The 16,689-nt window shown below is 41.2% G+C and overlaps 4 protein-coding genes across 10 annotated transcripts in view; 3 read left to right on the top strand and 1 right to left on the bottom strand.

Annotated features, from left to right (window-relative positions):
- Positions 1–144: 144 nt before the first annotated feature.
- LOC123515421 (selenocysteine-specific elongation factor-like) lies at positions 145–3,129 on the bottom strand. Its single transcript, XM_045273969.1, is given in 3 exon segments — positions 145–1,619; positions 1,622–2,089; positions 2,794–3,129. Coding segments are annotated over 2 exon segments (1,668 nt in total). The 5' UTR covers positions 2,067–2,089; positions 2,794–3,129; the 3' UTR covers positions 145–396.
- Positions 3,130–3,415: 286 nt separating this feature from the next.
- On the top strand, positions 3,416–5,582 carry LOC123515424 (UPF0488 protein CG14286-like). Of its 2 annotated transcripts, XM_045273974.1 has the most exons (4): positions 3,420–3,671; positions 4,304–4,454; positions 4,757–4,891; positions 5,090–5,570. In XM_045273974.1, the coding sequence occupies exons 1-4, from the start codon at positions 3,651–3,653 to the stop codon at positions 5,443–5,445; spliced, it is 663 nt and encodes a 220-aa protein (XP_045129909.1). In that variant the 5' UTR covers positions 3,420–3,650; the 3' UTR covers positions 5,446–5,570. The 2 variants fall into 2 exon arrangements, with proteins under 2 accessions (XP_045129910.1, XP_045129909.1); XM_045273975.1 differs by lacking the exon at positions 4,757–4,891 and having other exon boundaries at positions 3,416–3,671; positions 5,090–5,582.
- A 1,564-nt stretch (positions 5,583–7,146) lies between these two features.
- Positions 7,147–13,389, top strand: LOC123515510 (CCR4-NOT transcription complex subunit 6-like). 3 transcript variants are annotated; one of them, XM_045274188.1, is made up of 5 exons: positions 7,147–7,299; positions 8,624–8,755; positions 9,023–9,209; positions 10,236–10,411; positions 13,155–13,389. In XM_045274188.1, the coding sequence occupies exons 2-5, from the start codon at positions 8,632–8,634 to the stop codon at positions 13,169–13,171; spliced, it is 504 nt and encodes a 167-aa protein (XP_045130123.1). In that variant the 5' UTR covers positions 7,147–7,299; positions 8,624–8,631; the 3' UTR covers positions 13,172–13,389. The 3 variants fall into 3 exon arrangements, with proteins under 3 accessions (XP_045130123.1, XP_045130121.1, XP_045130122.1); XM_045274186.1 differs by lacking the exon at positions 13,155–13,389 and adding an exon at positions 11,543–12,243; XM_045274187.1 differs by lacking the exon at positions 13,155–13,389 and adding an exon at positions 11,588–12,243.
- Positions 13,390–14,171: 782 nt separating this feature from the next.
- The window catches only part of LOC123515508, an 83,385-nt gene continuing 80,867 nt past the window's right edge, over positions 14,172–16,689 (top strand). The window contains exon 1 of one of the 4 annotated variants that reach the window (XM_045274180.1): positions 14,172–16,093. In XM_045274180.1, the coding sequence (XP_045130115.1) occupies positions 14,800–16,093 (1,294 nt within the window). In that variant the 5' untranslated portion in view covers positions 14,172–14,799. The remainder of the gene's footprint in view (positions 16,094–16,689) is intronic. The other 3 variants (XM_045274179.1, XM_045274183.1, XM_045274181.1) reach the window with 3 other exon arrangements.

Consider the following 16,689-nt stretch of genomic DNA (forward strand, 5'->3'; position numbering starts at 1 on the left):
TACATAAATTCTTAATTTTTCTTTCTTGTGTAAGTGATCATATTAATTTAATGGTCATTGTTTTAGTTACACATTAAATCTGCCTCATCAATTATTTGCTGAAAACTATCATACAGTCACACATAGTATAGGAAATGCCTTAGGTACCAGTTGCAGTTTTATTATAGTTATATCAAGTATAAATGTATCTGATGCAAGAATAACATTGGATGAATGATATATAATGACTTCATCCAATCAATTTATCTAGCAATAAAAGGTATCAAAACTTTGTCAAAAACTTCTCAATAGCTTTACAAACAACAAACAAAATTTGGCCATGTCTTCAGTTATCACAAGCAACATGAAATCATGCAGCACACAAAATAATCTAGTTAGGTACACATACATGGGCAATCAAGTTTGCACTATTTTTTTACTGTTGCTAAATACATATTTCTTAAAATTTAGAATAACTTTCACAGGTTCTGAGTTGTTATCAGGGGAAGGTTGGTTTTCCTGGCAACTCTTGCCTTTCTTTTTTCCTGATGAGAGTTTTTGCAGAAGGATCTTGGTGGTGTCCTGAAGGCCACTACTGATCCTCACTTTCACTTTGCCTCCTTGCCCAAATGTTCCATCAATTATTCCTTCTTCACCTGTGGAGAGCTTCACCCTCAAGCCTATAAAGAGCTGGCTATTGGTGTCTTTCTTGAGCAGGTTTTTGACAATGATTTCATTCTCATTAGCCATTCGCTCTACCACTCCTTCCTTGCTTTTGTTTTTATAGACCTTGATTCTTTCCAACTGAGTCTCTTGATAATTTTTATCAGTGAATATTTCAAGGAGCTCTCCTTTGAATGCAAGACGACACATGTTAGTGTGCACATCCATATCAAGTTTTGAACCTATCAAAGAGGAATTTGGAGTAATCTGAATTGGCTTTTCAAACTCAAGGAGAGCAAACTGTTTTAAGTGAGAGGTGACACCATCCTCGTCCTTTGGTGCAAGGAGCTCCTGTTGGTGCTTGTATGTGCAGTCAAAGTCAAATGTTTCCCCTGCACTTTCATGGTTTTCTACACCAAAAAATGATGCCTTTGCCATGACTGTCTCATGACCAATACTAACATGAAACTTTGCTTTAGTTTCAATTGGAAGTTTATAATATGAAATCTTGGAAACCTGAGCAAGGACACCAAAAGCTGTCTTGATAACACTTGGAGTGCCCACCAAGCCTCTCTCCAGCAGCTTTGGGTCAAACTGTGTCACGCAGATACCTACCCGATCCCCCTGTGACACTTTCTCCACTGGCTGTCGAAACATCTGCATTGATTTTACTTTCTTGGTCACTTTTAAGCTGGGAATCTCTATAGTATCATTAACAGCCACCATGCCTTGAAGCACAGTGCCCGTCATGATGGTGCCCTGTCCTCTGATGCTAAAGCAATGATCAACTGAAAAGAGGAAGGGGCCCACAGAGTCTCTTTTTGGAATGTACGAGGACTCCTGCATTGCCTTTATAAGCTCTGCCACTCCAATGGGGCTTTCACCAGATGCCTCTGCACCTCCTGGTTTGGCTGATACAGCAATAATTTTTGAGTTAGCAAATTTTGTCTTCTGAAGAGTGAGTAGGATCTTTTTGTCATTTTCTCAATGGTAGCTTTCTGTTTCTGTTGGGGTATCAAGTCAACTTTGTTAAAAACTACAAGAAGGTTATCACAAAGAATCTCACCAATGACAAGACACTCTGCAGTCTGAGTCTGGATACCTTTGGTTATGTCCACTACCAACATCATACCATCAATTATCTGAGCTCCTCCAATAATAGTCCTAATGAGAGAGGCATGACCTGGGCAGTCTACCAGTGTGAATTGTAGCTTCTCGTATCCACCAGCTTGCACATGTTCAGGTGCCTCCACCACAAAGGAGCTGAAGCCTAAGTCAATAGTAATGCCCCTCTCCTTGGACTGTGGGTTCTTGTCAAAACATGCAGTGCTGGCCACGGTGCTCAGGGCCTTGGCCAGGGAAGTCTTGCCACTGTCCACATGTCCCAGCACTCCAATGTTGAAGTTTAGAGTTTTTCCAGACATTACTGAACTACTGAAAATTAATCCTGAAAGAAAATATATGAATGTAATAAGCCATACACAATTATATAGGTAAATTTACATTCCAATTTGGCAGCCCCATGATGGCTGAGATATAAATTGATGTCATGATCATATTTCAACTTATTGGTAAGGAAATACATGACACTGCTGAGAATTCCCCCTCTATCCCTCTTACCACACTATGATCTGCATCCATCTATCCATCATTCGTCCATACATTCCTCTAATTCTCCATTCATCCAAACATATATATCCATCCACTCATACACCCATACATATATCCAGCTATCCACTTTCTAATCTATTCAGTCACCCATCCATCCACTTATATGTCTGTCCATCTATCCACACCTCCATCTGTCCATTTGTCCATCTACTCATATATCTGCCCATACATTCATACATTCATCCACTCATATGTCTGTCCATTCAGCTATCCATTCATCCTTCCACTCATATTTCCGTCCATTCATTTACCCATCTACTCATACGCCCGTCCATCCAATTTTCCTCACCTCCATTCACTCATCCATGCATCCTGTCATACCATACGTCCATCTATCCAAATCTCCATCCACAAATTTGGTCAGTGAACCCAACATTGGAAGGGCACCATAACTCATTTGCTACGTTACTTCACTATGATAACTAACATTACAACATCAGCTAACATTACAACACATACATCAATTATCTGTCTACCCACCTGGACCTCTGCTGTCAGTCGGCAAGGCAGGGGGTGCTATCTCTGAATACCATTAACTAAAAATATACAGGCTCTCGTGATTCTCAAGGTGGTTGTTGTTGGTAGCCACGAAGATCTATGGTTGTTGTTGGTTGGTGGTGTTAGGGCTGCGAAGATCTGTAGATATACGGATCCTTATGAGGGATTAGCGTGTTAGGGGATTGTTATGGTTGTTGAGGTGATGTGTCTCATTTCTGCCTTCATAACGGTACCACATGACCACAGTCAGATATATGACTCCATGATAAGGACTTTAACCAAGTATATTAGAGACTGAAAGAAAACTGCCACTGAGTTACCAGTCCACAAGGTGTACCTAGTCAAACGATCTAGTGATTCGTGAAAAAAATAATGTAAGAATTATTTATCTACTTGAGTAAATGACAATGTCCAATAGTAATAGAGACAACAGAAAAGGGTGAAAAAAGGCCCTCTCAGGTGCCAGTTTTCGTAAAAAAAAAATAAATAAATAAAATTGCTAATATTATATCTACTCTTATTAGCCAAATAAAAAAAAAAATCATAACGATCACCAGTATACTGCTTGGTATATTTTTTTAATGTTCATATGAAGCAAACCTATAATTTCGTGGGTCGACGCCCTCAAAGAGAACTCAGAGAGCTTTCTGTGTCAACACGCTTGAAGAGTAAACAAATGCACGTGCACTGTCGTGTTCAGCCAGTGACGAGAATACCCTTTGGCTTCCTGAGTACTGCTTGGGAATAAGGAACCACCTCAAGCAGTTAACACACACAGAATCAAGTTTTCCCATCGAGACCCACCCGTCACTGGAGGGTGCTAGGACAGGTGCTGAGCCATGCCCCCCAGGAGACCGCAGGTGATACTGGCTGTCATTCTTGTCCCTTTTCATGCTGATATAAATGATTTGTTTGATATTTTCACATTTTCCATACAGTGCAGTAAATCTTAACATAAATGTAATGTAAACTCTTAGAAAATAGAGCTAGATTGTTATAAGAGACTGGCTTTCGGGAAGAATTGGGATCCCTGGCCTTTGTTGCTTGACCATTGAAGTAACCTTAGAAGTTATGGTGGCAGGCAGTGGGCCTAGCTAGTCTGGAACTGCAATTCTCCATGAAAGCCATCACTAACTTAACAAAGTTGAATCTTTTCTATATACAGTAGGGTCCATGACAGCAGAAATAATTTGTTCCAGTGCAGTACTTCAGATCTCAATTTTTCGCATCTTGATTGCATCAAGAAAAAACAATGTAAATGCAGGCTACCAGATTTGTCATGTAAATCCCCACCCCCCACCCACCTTGCCTACTGGGAAATACTCACCCACTTGCAATATTCTAGTTTTCGCTTGTTATTCCAATTTAACTTTTTATTAAAATTTCTGGCCGTTAATGCCTTTTTGCGTTATTACAACCATGTGATGTCACAGGATCCACTGTATTCAATAGTCAGACATTTTTCACAATTTCATGTTTATTAATCTTTCAGAGTAAACAGAAGTTGCCCAGCAAACAAGCAATCCAGAAAAAGTCCCCAGCTGTGGAAGAAGATGCTGAAGCAGCAGAGAAGTTTAAGGTTGAGCTGCAGTGGTGTGTGCAGCAAATAGAAGCAGCCATGCAGAAAGCTTCCATCAAAGAAAGTATGCGTGGACATTATGTCTATATACTATTGTAGAACTCTATAACTCATATTGATATTTGTGGATACACAAAATGGTGACAAAACAAAGTTCAGCTGAGATAGCACTAAATTGTTGTATTTCACTATACTTGTCAATTGAATTATTTCACACCAGTTAGAAGTTTAATAGATTGAACTTATGTTTATGTTATCTGTCTCACAAATCAGGAATTCTGTAGATATTGATTAAATTAATGACTAATGCAACATAGTTCCTTAGTCTGTATCTTAAGACTCATGCATATTTAAATGTATTTGTAGAAGAGGATATGGCCAAATCACATCGCACCCTGACAAGTAGTAAGGCATCACACATTAAAAAGAGGCAACTGATGAACTCCTTATTTGGTGATTACCGAGCTAAAATGGTAGAAGAGGAATCCAAAATGAAAACTGGTAATTTGTGTGGTGAACTTGTCTCTTCATAATGTTCTTTCCCCTCACTGTCATATCATAGTTCAATGCATGTCATTTGTTAGAGCAGCAGCATTTTAGAGGGAAGTGTGCAGCCATCAAAGATTGTATTAATTGAATGACAGTTATAGAATAAGAGCTTCAGTAACATGCTTGGGTCTTTTATTTTGATTTTTGCAGAGGCACCTAAACTGAAGAAACACAGTGCTGTTCCAGAGAAATCTATGTTCCTTAGAAAGTCAGCAATCCACTCCCCTTCCACTACTACTGGGCCTCCAATGCACTTTCAAGATGGTGTTGAGAAGACTCCACCAGCTGAAGATCCAAATTTGCCAGATAGTGAAAGTTCCAGTGCATTAAATACCAAAGAACCTGAACATGGTGAAAGTAAGGGTGGAGGAACAAGTACCTCTGATTCCAATGAGCTTGGAAATCTTTCTGAAGGAAGTGTAGGAGATAAGAAAACAGCATCTAATCCTTTCAGGTTTCCTTCACAGTCAGAAAATGCATTCAAATTTAATTTTTCTATCTCTTGAATTCTTGATAGTTTTAACTTGAATGTGTTAAGTGAATCTTACATGATTCCTCCATCTCTCTCTCTCTCTCTCTCTCTCTCTCTCTCTCTCTCTCTCTCTCTCTCTCTCTCTCTCTCTCTCTCTCTCTCTCTCTCTGAAATTTAAATGTTGAAATGTTTGATCAGGTAAATTAATAATAAAAATTTTATATGCACATTTTTTTTTTCTCTGAGCAGTTCTAAGAAAGTTGTACAAACCCTACTGACTAATCAATTATAGAGATTCTGTATAAAATATTTAAAAATAGTACTACTAAAGAAGTTCCTGGTTAGACAGAGTAATAGTTTAGTATTACTGATAACAAAGATAACTGTGGAGATGGCCCAGAATAGACTTACAGGTAAAAAAAAAAACAAAGTGGGAGAGCTGTGAGGCAGACCGTAGTATATGTCATAGAAATTAATGATAATGAGCATCAAGCCAAATCAAATTGAACGACTCCCACAATATCTATTGTTTTAGGTACGACTGCCTTGCAAAAACTAATATATATATACATATATATATATATATATATATATATATATATATATATATATATATATATATATATATATATATATATATATATATATATATATATGTGTGTGTGTGTGTGTGTGTGTGTGTGTTTAATAGTAGTAGAATGATGGCATGCCTTCACCAAGCCGGAGGTCAACAGCACAGCGGAAATACACTCGCTCATAAAGATAAGAGATATCAGACACCTTGATATAATGCACTACGTAGTTACCTCCCTGACTCTATGTAGCGTGATGCTGACACATGTAATATTATAAATATACATCAGAAAGAAGGGTTATATTATTTCAGATATCTATGAATAGTATTCGCGGTTTATTTTCAGGGGTAACTTAGCTATATTATGGAAAAAAGATAAGTTAATAGTTACATATTTAAGGATGGGAGGAGAAACTATACGTTGGGAAATGTCTTTAAAAATTATATCTACGTAGCTACAGCGGAATAAGTTAGCTGAGAATGAGGTAGACTGAGAAATTGTAAATGGAAATTAAGAATACGTTGGTAGTTTGTCCACAAAAGTGAATAAAAGGTAATTATAATAGATAGTAAAAGACAAAGGAGGAATCTATCAAGGGGAAGGAACCATGGGAATAATATAATCATATAGAGATAAAAAAAAAGGGTAATTGGAAACTAATTAATTCATATGTAGGTACACAAGAAATAAAAAAAAGTTCACAATTAGAAATTTAACATCTGTAAGAGGACAAGCATCAGGAAAACAATCAGAGGGAATAGAACCACTAGTAAAGAACCAAGAGTGCAACATGAGCTGACAGAGATAAAATGGCTCATAAGAGTGATTAATTGTGGAGGAAAGATAAAGAATACCCACAAGAAGAAACATCCAAGAGGTCAAACTTCCCCAGGGAGAGCTGCCAGGAGGAAAAGACCCATCAGGGAAGAATCAGAGGGTAATAGGAGCTCATTGAGTTAAAACCATCATAAGACTGAGTGATTAAAAGCTAAATAGATAAGAAAAGATAAAGATGTCCACATGAGTAAACATCTGAGAGGTCAAACTTCGCCAGGAGAAACAGTCTGGGGGAAAAGAGCCAGTGGAAGAGAAACACTGGGATAATAAGAGGTGATAAAGACAGAGGTTGTACTTTAGGGTGTTTGAGGTAGTGGCGGGCTGGTGGCAGCAACATGGCGGGGGCGGCCCATTGGCTCCCCGCCGCCATGATTGTTTGTTTCTTCAGTGGCTGAGGGAAGGACAGAGAAACTCGATAGAAAGTTGAATATTTCAGCTTGGATTTTCCGTGGAAAGTGACCCTATATTAAATGCAGGTAACTATGAACACCCAGGGACTCATGAAGACGCTAAATAAGCGGGGAAAGAAGAGAAATAAGGGGGATATAAGGAGAACAGATCTGTCTGCCGTAACCTGCTAATGTTTACGAAGGTTATTTGAGGATCAGCTGATTTCACTTCGGTCTCACCTGTCATAGCACATTTGTAGGTGGGACAGGGCTGCTCTCCAACCTTGCCTCACCTGTGTTAGGGGGAGATAGGGTTAATGTGGCGCTAGAGGCAGGATAAATAAATGTACATAGGTAAGGGCTGAAGGCTGGCAGGGGTTAATGGCGTTACCTTGTCACTAGACGATGGGGAAGAAAAGGTGTTTTAGACGATATAGTAAAACGGGCTACTGTTACCATTACCTGTGAAAGTTGAGATAGATATTTGGTTTTTCCCTTTCCTGGTATGAATAGATACGATGCTACAATTTGGACATTTAATTTACTCCTTATTTTTTGTTACCGTTCCATGTTTTAGGGAATTCTAAGACATTTTTCTCTTATTTATTTATTTATGCAAGAGGGAAACTTACTAAGGACAACAAAATATTAGAAAAGGACCACTTACACTGCAAGCTCCCTAATAGATAAGAGAGGAGTTAGTCAGAAAACGGACAAATGTGTTATATTATTTTCAGGCTAATTCCCCGCGTTTTCGAGATATCCTCAGTTTTTCTCTTTCCCTGCAGTGATTTCTTCAGGGGCCGGGATGCACTAGGATTGTTTTTGGTGGGTGGTGGGGGAGTGACAGACTGACCCACCCCCTGTGTCTTGGTGTAAAGGGGCGAGGGTTAGCTTAGAAAAAGGGGTAATTGCATTGAAATACCTCAAATGTATGGGACCTTTAAGTGGTTCTAAACTCAGAGAAGTGATGTTTTTACTGGTTTATGGTAAATAGTAAAATTATATTAAGTTGTGTATTAATTTTCTTTTCCATATGTTAGCTAATGTTTTATAGTAAGTAAATAATAATCATGATATTTTTATTTTGGCATTGTCCTTATCCTACCATATGGAACAAATGAGACTTGAAAACTACCTATACACTTATGAACTGAACATTTTACTAAGCAACAGTGTAAAGGTATGGCTACTTTTTGGAAACATGAAGCAGGGACTTTCCTGGGCCAGATTTCCTCCTACTTAAAGTAAAAAACAACGATTATACATTCTTTTGTTTTTAATTTGGGTGGAGAGATGCTAAGTCTGGAAGACATTGAATATGTAGTTTACAATGTGGTGTGATGAATGTTTACCTGTTTTGGTGAATTAACGTTATTCATTATTGCTGATGTAGAAATTTTCTTTCCAGGGTGAAATATGTCAAGAACTCCTAAGGAAGGAAAGGAATCCAAATCACACAGGGTGCGGACGCACACCATTATGGGTCAGGAAGAGGTTGGTGCTGGCAAGAAGTCTTTCTGGCCAGAACTTGAGATAACAGGTGAGCTGGCCAGCTGCTGAAGTATCAAGTTGCACTCTAGATATTCCAAGGAAAATATAATTGCAATAGGAAACAGAAATAAAGATATATTGTATTTGTCTAACTGCTCAGTGAATGTGTTCTAGTTAGGTGTTCACTGTCTAGTCATGAAGGACACTTAACATGTTGAATTTTTAGTGATAATCTAGTGTTGATGATACAATATATGGTTAACACGTGTATGAGGCTCTGTTGACTCTTGATAATTTTTCCTCTAATTTTTTTCAGGAAATATTCGAAACATCAGTCCAGCAGTATGGTCCTTGCAGCACTTAACATCTCTGTACCTGAATGACAACTGTTTGTCTCGCATTCCTGCTGAAATTGCTCGTTTGGAACACCTAATGTATCTTGACCTGTCATGTAACAAAATCCGCAGCCTCCCAGCTGAAATTGGTGAATTAACTCGTCTCAGGTATGATTTATTGCCCTTGAAATTGTATTAACCCCTTGAGTACCATGACGCGTTTCCATATTTTTCTGCTTACTATCTGACCATTTTATACAGTTTCAGAAACTCATGTCTAGATTAAAATAATGAAGACTGGACTATTAATCTTCTGCCCCCATAGACCTTTGCTAATGTTAATAAAATCGTCTAATCTCACTCAAGACTCCTGGTAAAAAAGCGTCCCAGTACTGAAGGGTTTAAAATTAATCTCAACTCTCAGGGGATAGGAAGAGGGCAGATCCTCTCTGACCTCACCAGCAGGAAGCTTAGTTTACTTGTGTAACTTGCCTTAATACTGAGGGAATTTTTTTATATTATCATCTCCCACAGGCATTCGGGAGCTGAGATGAATTTCCATTTAGTTAGCTATAGATAAAGTTTGTAGGTTTGTGTATATTTTGTGTGTGTGTGTGTGTGTGTGTGTGTGTGTGTGTGTGTTTTTGCGCGCACTTGTTTCCCCTCTGCTGGTCATCTTTACAGGGATGTCAGACTGTTTTATAGAATGTATTTTGGTAACTGTATAATCTATCCCTCATTTAAACTAGAGATTAGGTCAGATGCAGAAAATGGAGTAGGTCTGTTATGTGCAGCAAGGATAAATTTGACACACTTACTGGGTCCTAATTCAGAAATTGTTGTATATATTGCATACCTAGCCTTGAAACCTAACCTAACTAAACCTAACCTAAAGCTATGATGTGAGGGAATGTGTGTGTGTGTGTGTGTGTGTGTGTGTGTGTGTGTGTGTGTGTGTGTGTGTACAAATGACCTGTCTTAGCTAGCTTTCAAGGGAGGTGTGAGCTTCATACATAAATACTTAACCTGTGATTATGTCCTGATTAATGGATTAGTATTACACCTCACGTTTATTATTATGATTGATACTGACTTCTGATCAGATGGTGTCGATTTATACAGTCGCTCTTTATAGTGTGGTTATAAATGACACGTGAACCAGTATATTAAAGATACTTCATTATCTTTTTCCAGGGAACTGCTGCTCAACAATAATCAGTTGCGTGTCCTGCCATATGAAATAGGCAAACTTTTTAATCTGCAAAATATTGGCCTCAAAGGGAATCCACTCACCATGGAAATTCAAGCTGTTTATTCAGATAGCAACGGGACACTGAAGCTCCTCTCCTACATGCTGGACAATTTAGCAGGTAAGACTCTTAATGGAAGCTTGTGTTGGTGATGGTAGAGTTGACAAGTAGGGTAAGGATTGAACTGTAAGGGATGCAAGTCACATAAAACAACTGGAGGAGACTTGTATATGGCAGGAACCTCTGTCTCTAGGGAAACTGAAAGGAGAAGTCATAAGGGTTTTCTTGTGGTATTCCTGTTTTGTAAAATGAGCAAGGCTGGTTCTAGCTGTCAGGGAGTCCTTGAGGGGAGTGTAGGAAGGAGATCAAAGCATGTGAGATATTGGTTGGTAGAGTTCTCCATGGCGTAAAATCAGTATGTTGATCATTCTGGGCAAGGCATGTGGTAAGGTTGTAGTTAGAAATAAAGTGGATGTAGAGGAGAGAAGGGATGTAAAAGTTATGTCTGATGTGAGAAGGCTAATTGAAGAAATGGTAGTAAAAGAAAAGATTGGCATGTGTCTGCAACCAGGGAGTTGATGTACGGTCCTGTCTTGACTTTTGGATGAACAGTGGTACTTAAAATTCTACCACAAATTACTATGCCCCATGTGAAGAATAATGGGTAACTGTTAGGTTTTAGTTTTCATGATTTCTGGTGAATTATTAAAGAGTTACAATAATGAAAAAAAAAACGGTTTTCTTTAAAAATCTCTATCCTGAGAGAATGGTTCTTATCAAGAGGCTTGCCACGAGGTCCGCTACTTGGGAGCTAATTATTGTTGCAATCAGCTCTATAATCTTCAAATTCCATTAAGTATTCATGTTAAACCATCTTTATTCTATGTTACCATTTGAGCCCTCATGAGTGTTGTTCCAGAACCTCACAGGACAAGTTTTCTCATTCATAGAGTTAGTAAAACGTATCTTTTTCCAAACAGCAGAAGGTTGATTTTCAAATTGCTTAGTTGTATTCCAAAAGCACTACCTCATTATTAATTTACTTTTGATTTTGATCGGTGTGGTTCAGGTGTGGCGAGTGATAAAACAACACTGTCTTAACTCTGGTTGTGTGCCTGCAGATCAGTATGTCTGTCTGTCTGATCAGTTATGACTGTGGTTAGAGGTGACAGATATGTAATTATATTGGCTCAATGCATTAACTGATGCTGCCCAGTCTGTCCTTCAAATATGATGCTTGACTCTTTTTAGAGAGTGCTTCTTGTCAACCTTTTTTTGACTGGGTGTGCACCTCAGATGGGATGGCCTTCATTTACTGAGGCATCAAGAACAAGTTGAAGACTCTCCATCTGTGATGCCGGCTGTGTGGACTGGGCAGAGAAATAGCCAGAGGGATTAGCTTTTTACATGTTGTTGAACCATGCTGAAAATTATTGAATATTTCTGTTTGATATAAGACAGGAATCCATTGCCCTGTTGATGTGTGGAGTGCTGCATCACTTGTCATTTGACTGAAATTAATCATGAAATTGATTAGTTTACTTTTTGTTTGGTGAAAATTTCACAAGTAATTGAGGTGATGATCATCAAAATTACACATGATAATTTACCTGAATGTTGCCAGTACTCTTATTGTTAATGATGTTTACCTAGAACTTCTGGCCTATAGTAGACAAGAGAGAGAGAGAGAGAGAGAGAGAGAGAGAGAGAGAGAGAGAGAGAGAGAGAGAGAGAGAAATTGAACTCATATGGTTATTAGGACATGGTTGACTGTACACGGGGAGGTTGACCTTGCCAAGACCCTGAACTCTCATCTTCACTTACGGATGTCATGTAGTAGGAGGATGTAGGAAGGCTAGGAGTGAAAGAATGAGGAATTGAATGAGAACATTTGTGATAAGTGGAGAAGAAAATGGGAGGAATTTAGAGTGAAGAAAAATAAATAAATAAAAGAAAAAAAAAATACAAGATGTGAATGGCAGGACACTAACATGATCACCTTGGGAAGGCAGGTATAATGCCTGCCTACCTGGGTGAGTAGTAGGACTGTAGGTCACCAGGTACTACACCACTGCTAAAGTAAGAGTGAAATTCAGGCTTACCTGAGTAGAATTCAGTCCACAAACACTGATAATGCCATTGTGAAGAGGTACTGATGACCGATTGATGGAGTGCATACTTATGATTGAAGTAGAGGCTATAAGACGAGAGAGAGAGAGAGAGAGAGAGAGAGAGAGAGAGAGAGAGAGAGACTGCGAATATTAAAAAAAAAAAAAGTAAGAAAGAGAACGTGCTTAATTGGAATCAGAAAAAAAAGTAAGAATCACCACACATAGAGAGAGAGAGAGAGAGATATGAACATTAAAAAAAAAGTAAGAAAGAACGTGCGTAATTGAAGTTACAAGATAAAATGACTTACGAGAGAGAGAGAGAGAGAGAGAGAGAGAGAGAGAGAGAGAGTGCATAAATACATAACAAAAAGGTGTGCAACAAAGGGACAGATGAAGGAAGCAGTAATGTGGCACCAGAGGTAGAGTTACATAATTATGAGCAACAGACAAAGCCTGAGGGGAGACACCGCCACCACGGCCATCCTTTACGCGGCTTCCCTTGAGAGTTGTGAGCCAGACATGGTAATAATGATGCTGAATAAAAAAAAAATAAAGGATAAGGAGGAAGATGATAATGAGGATGATTTACTGTAACCATTTGTAATTGGCTCCTCTTTTGAAATGCATGTTAATTGATTAAACAATTTTTTTATTCTATTGGCCTTGAAAATTTGTATATTTGTTTTTATATATTCTGAATTACAACTGTCGCTCCTTCACTATGCTCAAAGTGCTCTTTTTTTTTTTTATAGTTCTAGTGATGCTGTAACAAGATTATCATCAGAAGAAACTCTTGAGAACTTTGCCAATACCTCTGTAGTCTTTGAAAGTAGTAGTGAGAGCAAAGAGTTACTGAGTATAGGTTATCTCTCATTGAATGGCGTAGACAAAGAAAGCTTCATCTACTCACACATCATTCACAGTCTTTGTCTTGTTGGTCTCTCGTGGAAAGGATGTAACAGACAACAAAGCACCACAAAAATAAAGGCGAGTACAGCTTATATTGTGTTCTATTTCAAAGTTATAAAATTAATGGATGGATCAGTAAAGTAGAGCATATGATTGTATTACATTAAAAACGCTCTAACTACGCTACTCCACTAAAATAAAGACAGCGAGTTATTATGCTCCATTTAAAAGCTGTAAGATTAATGGAGGGATCTAAATTAGAACATAAGATTATATTATATTAAAAGCGCTCTAACTACGCTACTCCTGATTACCATTAATTTGTAGAAGCGATGTGGGTGATTAACTACGTAGATGCCAGAGCAGGATTTCTGAAATGTGTAGTGGAATTTACTGTAAGAAGTCTTGCTATATATATATATATATATATATATATATATATATATATATATATATATATATATATATATATATATATATATATATATATAAACGGAAGCCATTACATATGATAGAGATCACTGATTGCAAAATTTACTCTTATAATGGAAGTGTAGCTAACAGTGAAATGTAGTATTACTTTATTATTAGATGAAAATTCTCTCTCTCTCTCTCTCTCTCTCTCTCTCTCTCTCTCTCTCTCTCTCTCTCTCTCTGGACGTGGGTAGGTTTGTCATGAGTCGCATGATGTGCACCGCACCGCACGGTAGCCACAATTTCGTTGTATATGTGAGCTGTGAGCGTAGCAAAGCAGTCTGTGTGTGTGTGTGTGTGTGTGTGTGTGAGTGAGTGGGCGCGGGAAGACAAGCAGGCCATGCTACGCCCCTGACTGCTGTTTGGCGCAGCGAGGTGAGGTGCCATCAAGAGGTTAAAAGTTTCTCTTTATTTTACTGAACTGGTGGTGTTTCTTGCCGTGGTGCAGTGACGTCGACGCGCTCCCTGCTACTTTCCGGACGACTCATAGAAAGTCGCGTTACAAGCGTGTCCGTGTCACTGTGAGCGTTGCCAGAATGATCGGAGAGTGAGTTAGTGGGTACAAATACGGGTGCCCTTGTAGATAGAGTGAAGATTCAGTAATACGTAATGTGAATGCGTACTACCCATGTGTATATGATCGCATTACTAGCTTAGTGGAGGAGGTGGCGACGTGTGGCAGTTGAGCATGGCCGAGTTTAGTGTATGGTGAAAGAGGAAGTGCGGGGCTGCGGGACTGGGTCTCGCCGCGCAGCCAGAGCCAGTGTGAGCCACCGTCGCTCAGTGTGCCTTGAGCAGCAGGTGGTGAGCGGTGTTGCTCTTTCCGTCCAATCGCTTGGTCTGCACGTGACTTCTTTCCCACAGTGCAACTGATGATGTTTAGAGCCTTTGTGTAGTGTTGATAGCAGCGGCGGGGGGAGGCTGCCAGCACGCACTGTACCCAGCATGTCGTGATCACTGAAACACGGCGCTACTTATTGTGATATTGAAGGATCTCAGGGGAGCAGCGGCATCATGCACGACGTAGACAGATACCGCGGCTCGTGCCTCATTGTTTCTAAGCCTCGGGGGGGTCGCACCCACCCCCGGGGACGACCTTCGCCTCAGGACTCAAGTCAGGAGTCGCCGCTGGAGTCCTCCGGGTACATGCTGGAGGGTGGCTCTGCTCTGGCGGGGATGCCACTGTTTTCGTTCTTGCCACGTCGCGGATCCATGCGAAGCCCTCACCAGGGCCGCCCTCAGCACCATCTCCACCACTCCAGCCCACCACACTTCCACCGCCACACACACCCGCAGCAGCAGCAACAACAACAACATCAACATCAACATCAGCAGCAGCAGCAGCAGCAGCAGCAGCAGCAGCAGCAGCAACAACAGCAAAGGGGACAGCGAAACCAACGGTTTGGGAAACCTGGTGATTTTGTTCATGGTTCGGACAACAGTGGCACTCCTGAAAACGGAGATGAGTTGGAGCGGCTGCCCCTTGCCCGCCTGGCCCTCCACACCCAAGGCGCCCCTCTCATCCTGGCCAGCAGAGGCCCTCAGCGGTCTCCACGAAACTCAGAGATGGAGGGCTCTCCTGCTGCCGGCAGCGATGCTGTGTCCGTCACTTCCGACGAAGGGAGCACGGGCCATGCCGAGAACTGCCTGCCCCGCATCATCAAGCCTCGGAAGCGCAGGAAGAAAGACCGCAAACCAGTCCCCGGCTCGCCTCCACCCATGGCGACTGAAGGCGAAGGGGGCGGTACCATAGTGACACTGAAGCCGTACCTCCCTATGTGCTATAACTATCACTCCAAAACTGGCACCGGGTGTGAGGGATCTCGGACCTGTGGCTGTGGTGCTTGTGTTCAGTCCCATGTTTTTCCCACACCCCCGCCCTCCCCGGCCTCCTCCTCGTCCTCTGTCCCAAGCAGTCTGTCATCAGCGTCGTCTTCATGTTCTTCTTCTGAAGACGAACCTATGTTTGGATGGACGGGGGGACACGGCCCGGGGCCGGGGCCGGGACCGGGACCGGGACCGGGACCGGGCACAGGGTCGGTTCCTAGAGTAGGGTCAGAAGGACGGAATCAATTGGTGCGCTCTCTAAGCGAACCGCAGTCCGCCTCAACCCTGCACATCTCTTCTACTGTCACTCACTCCTTCGCGGGTCACCGCGACCTGGATATTCGCATTGGAAGTGGTGCACTGCGGGAGGCGGCCGCTGCCCGCACGCGTCACTGGTCACTGTCCACCCCGTCCACCCCGTCTATAGTGCCCCGTCCCGCCTGTTTCGATGATCGCATCACGTCTTCCCAGCGAAATTCAGGTGAGGCGAAACGCAGCCTTGATGCCAACGAGCACAGGCCTCCCCGGCATGGCATTACAGCACCTTGGCGCCGCTGTGTAGTGATTGAAGTAGTACCTGCTGTCATGATGGAAATCCCTCCTGGTCATGTCATGACATCCACTGGATTATATTGATTTCTTTACATGGACTGGTCCTTTAAGAACAGTGATGCTTATCTGTATGCAATTATTGAAACAGCCACACCACTGTCACCACCCACCTTCCCCACCATGCCACACCGCCATCACCATCACACCAACTCACCACCACCACCACCACCACCACCTAGCCGTCACCATCGACTCTCTCCCCGCAATAACCTTCACAGTCCTGCAGACACGTAGAGGCAGCCGTGTAGCGAACTGAAGAAACACTGAGGGATGATATCGTGAAGAATAAGGGTGATGGGTAGGCGTGATAGGTGAAGGGGGGTGATCAGGGCGGGGAGAGAGAAGGGTGGGGCTGGTGCATCGGGTGCTCGGGGAGAGACGGGGAGGGAGAGGTGGGGGTGGGCAGGTTGTATCCTCTTGTTGAGTGGATGGCTGAGCTACGTGTAAATATCACTTGCCTTATAT

Source organism: Portunus trituberculatus, chromosome 39 (genome assembly GCF_017591435.1).
Source record: "Portunus trituberculatus isolate SZX2019 chromosome 39, ASM1759143v1, whole genome shotgun sequence".
Classification (NCBI taxonomy): Eukaryota; Metazoa; Arthropoda; class Malacostraca; order Decapoda; family Portunidae; genus Portunus; species Portunus trituberculatus.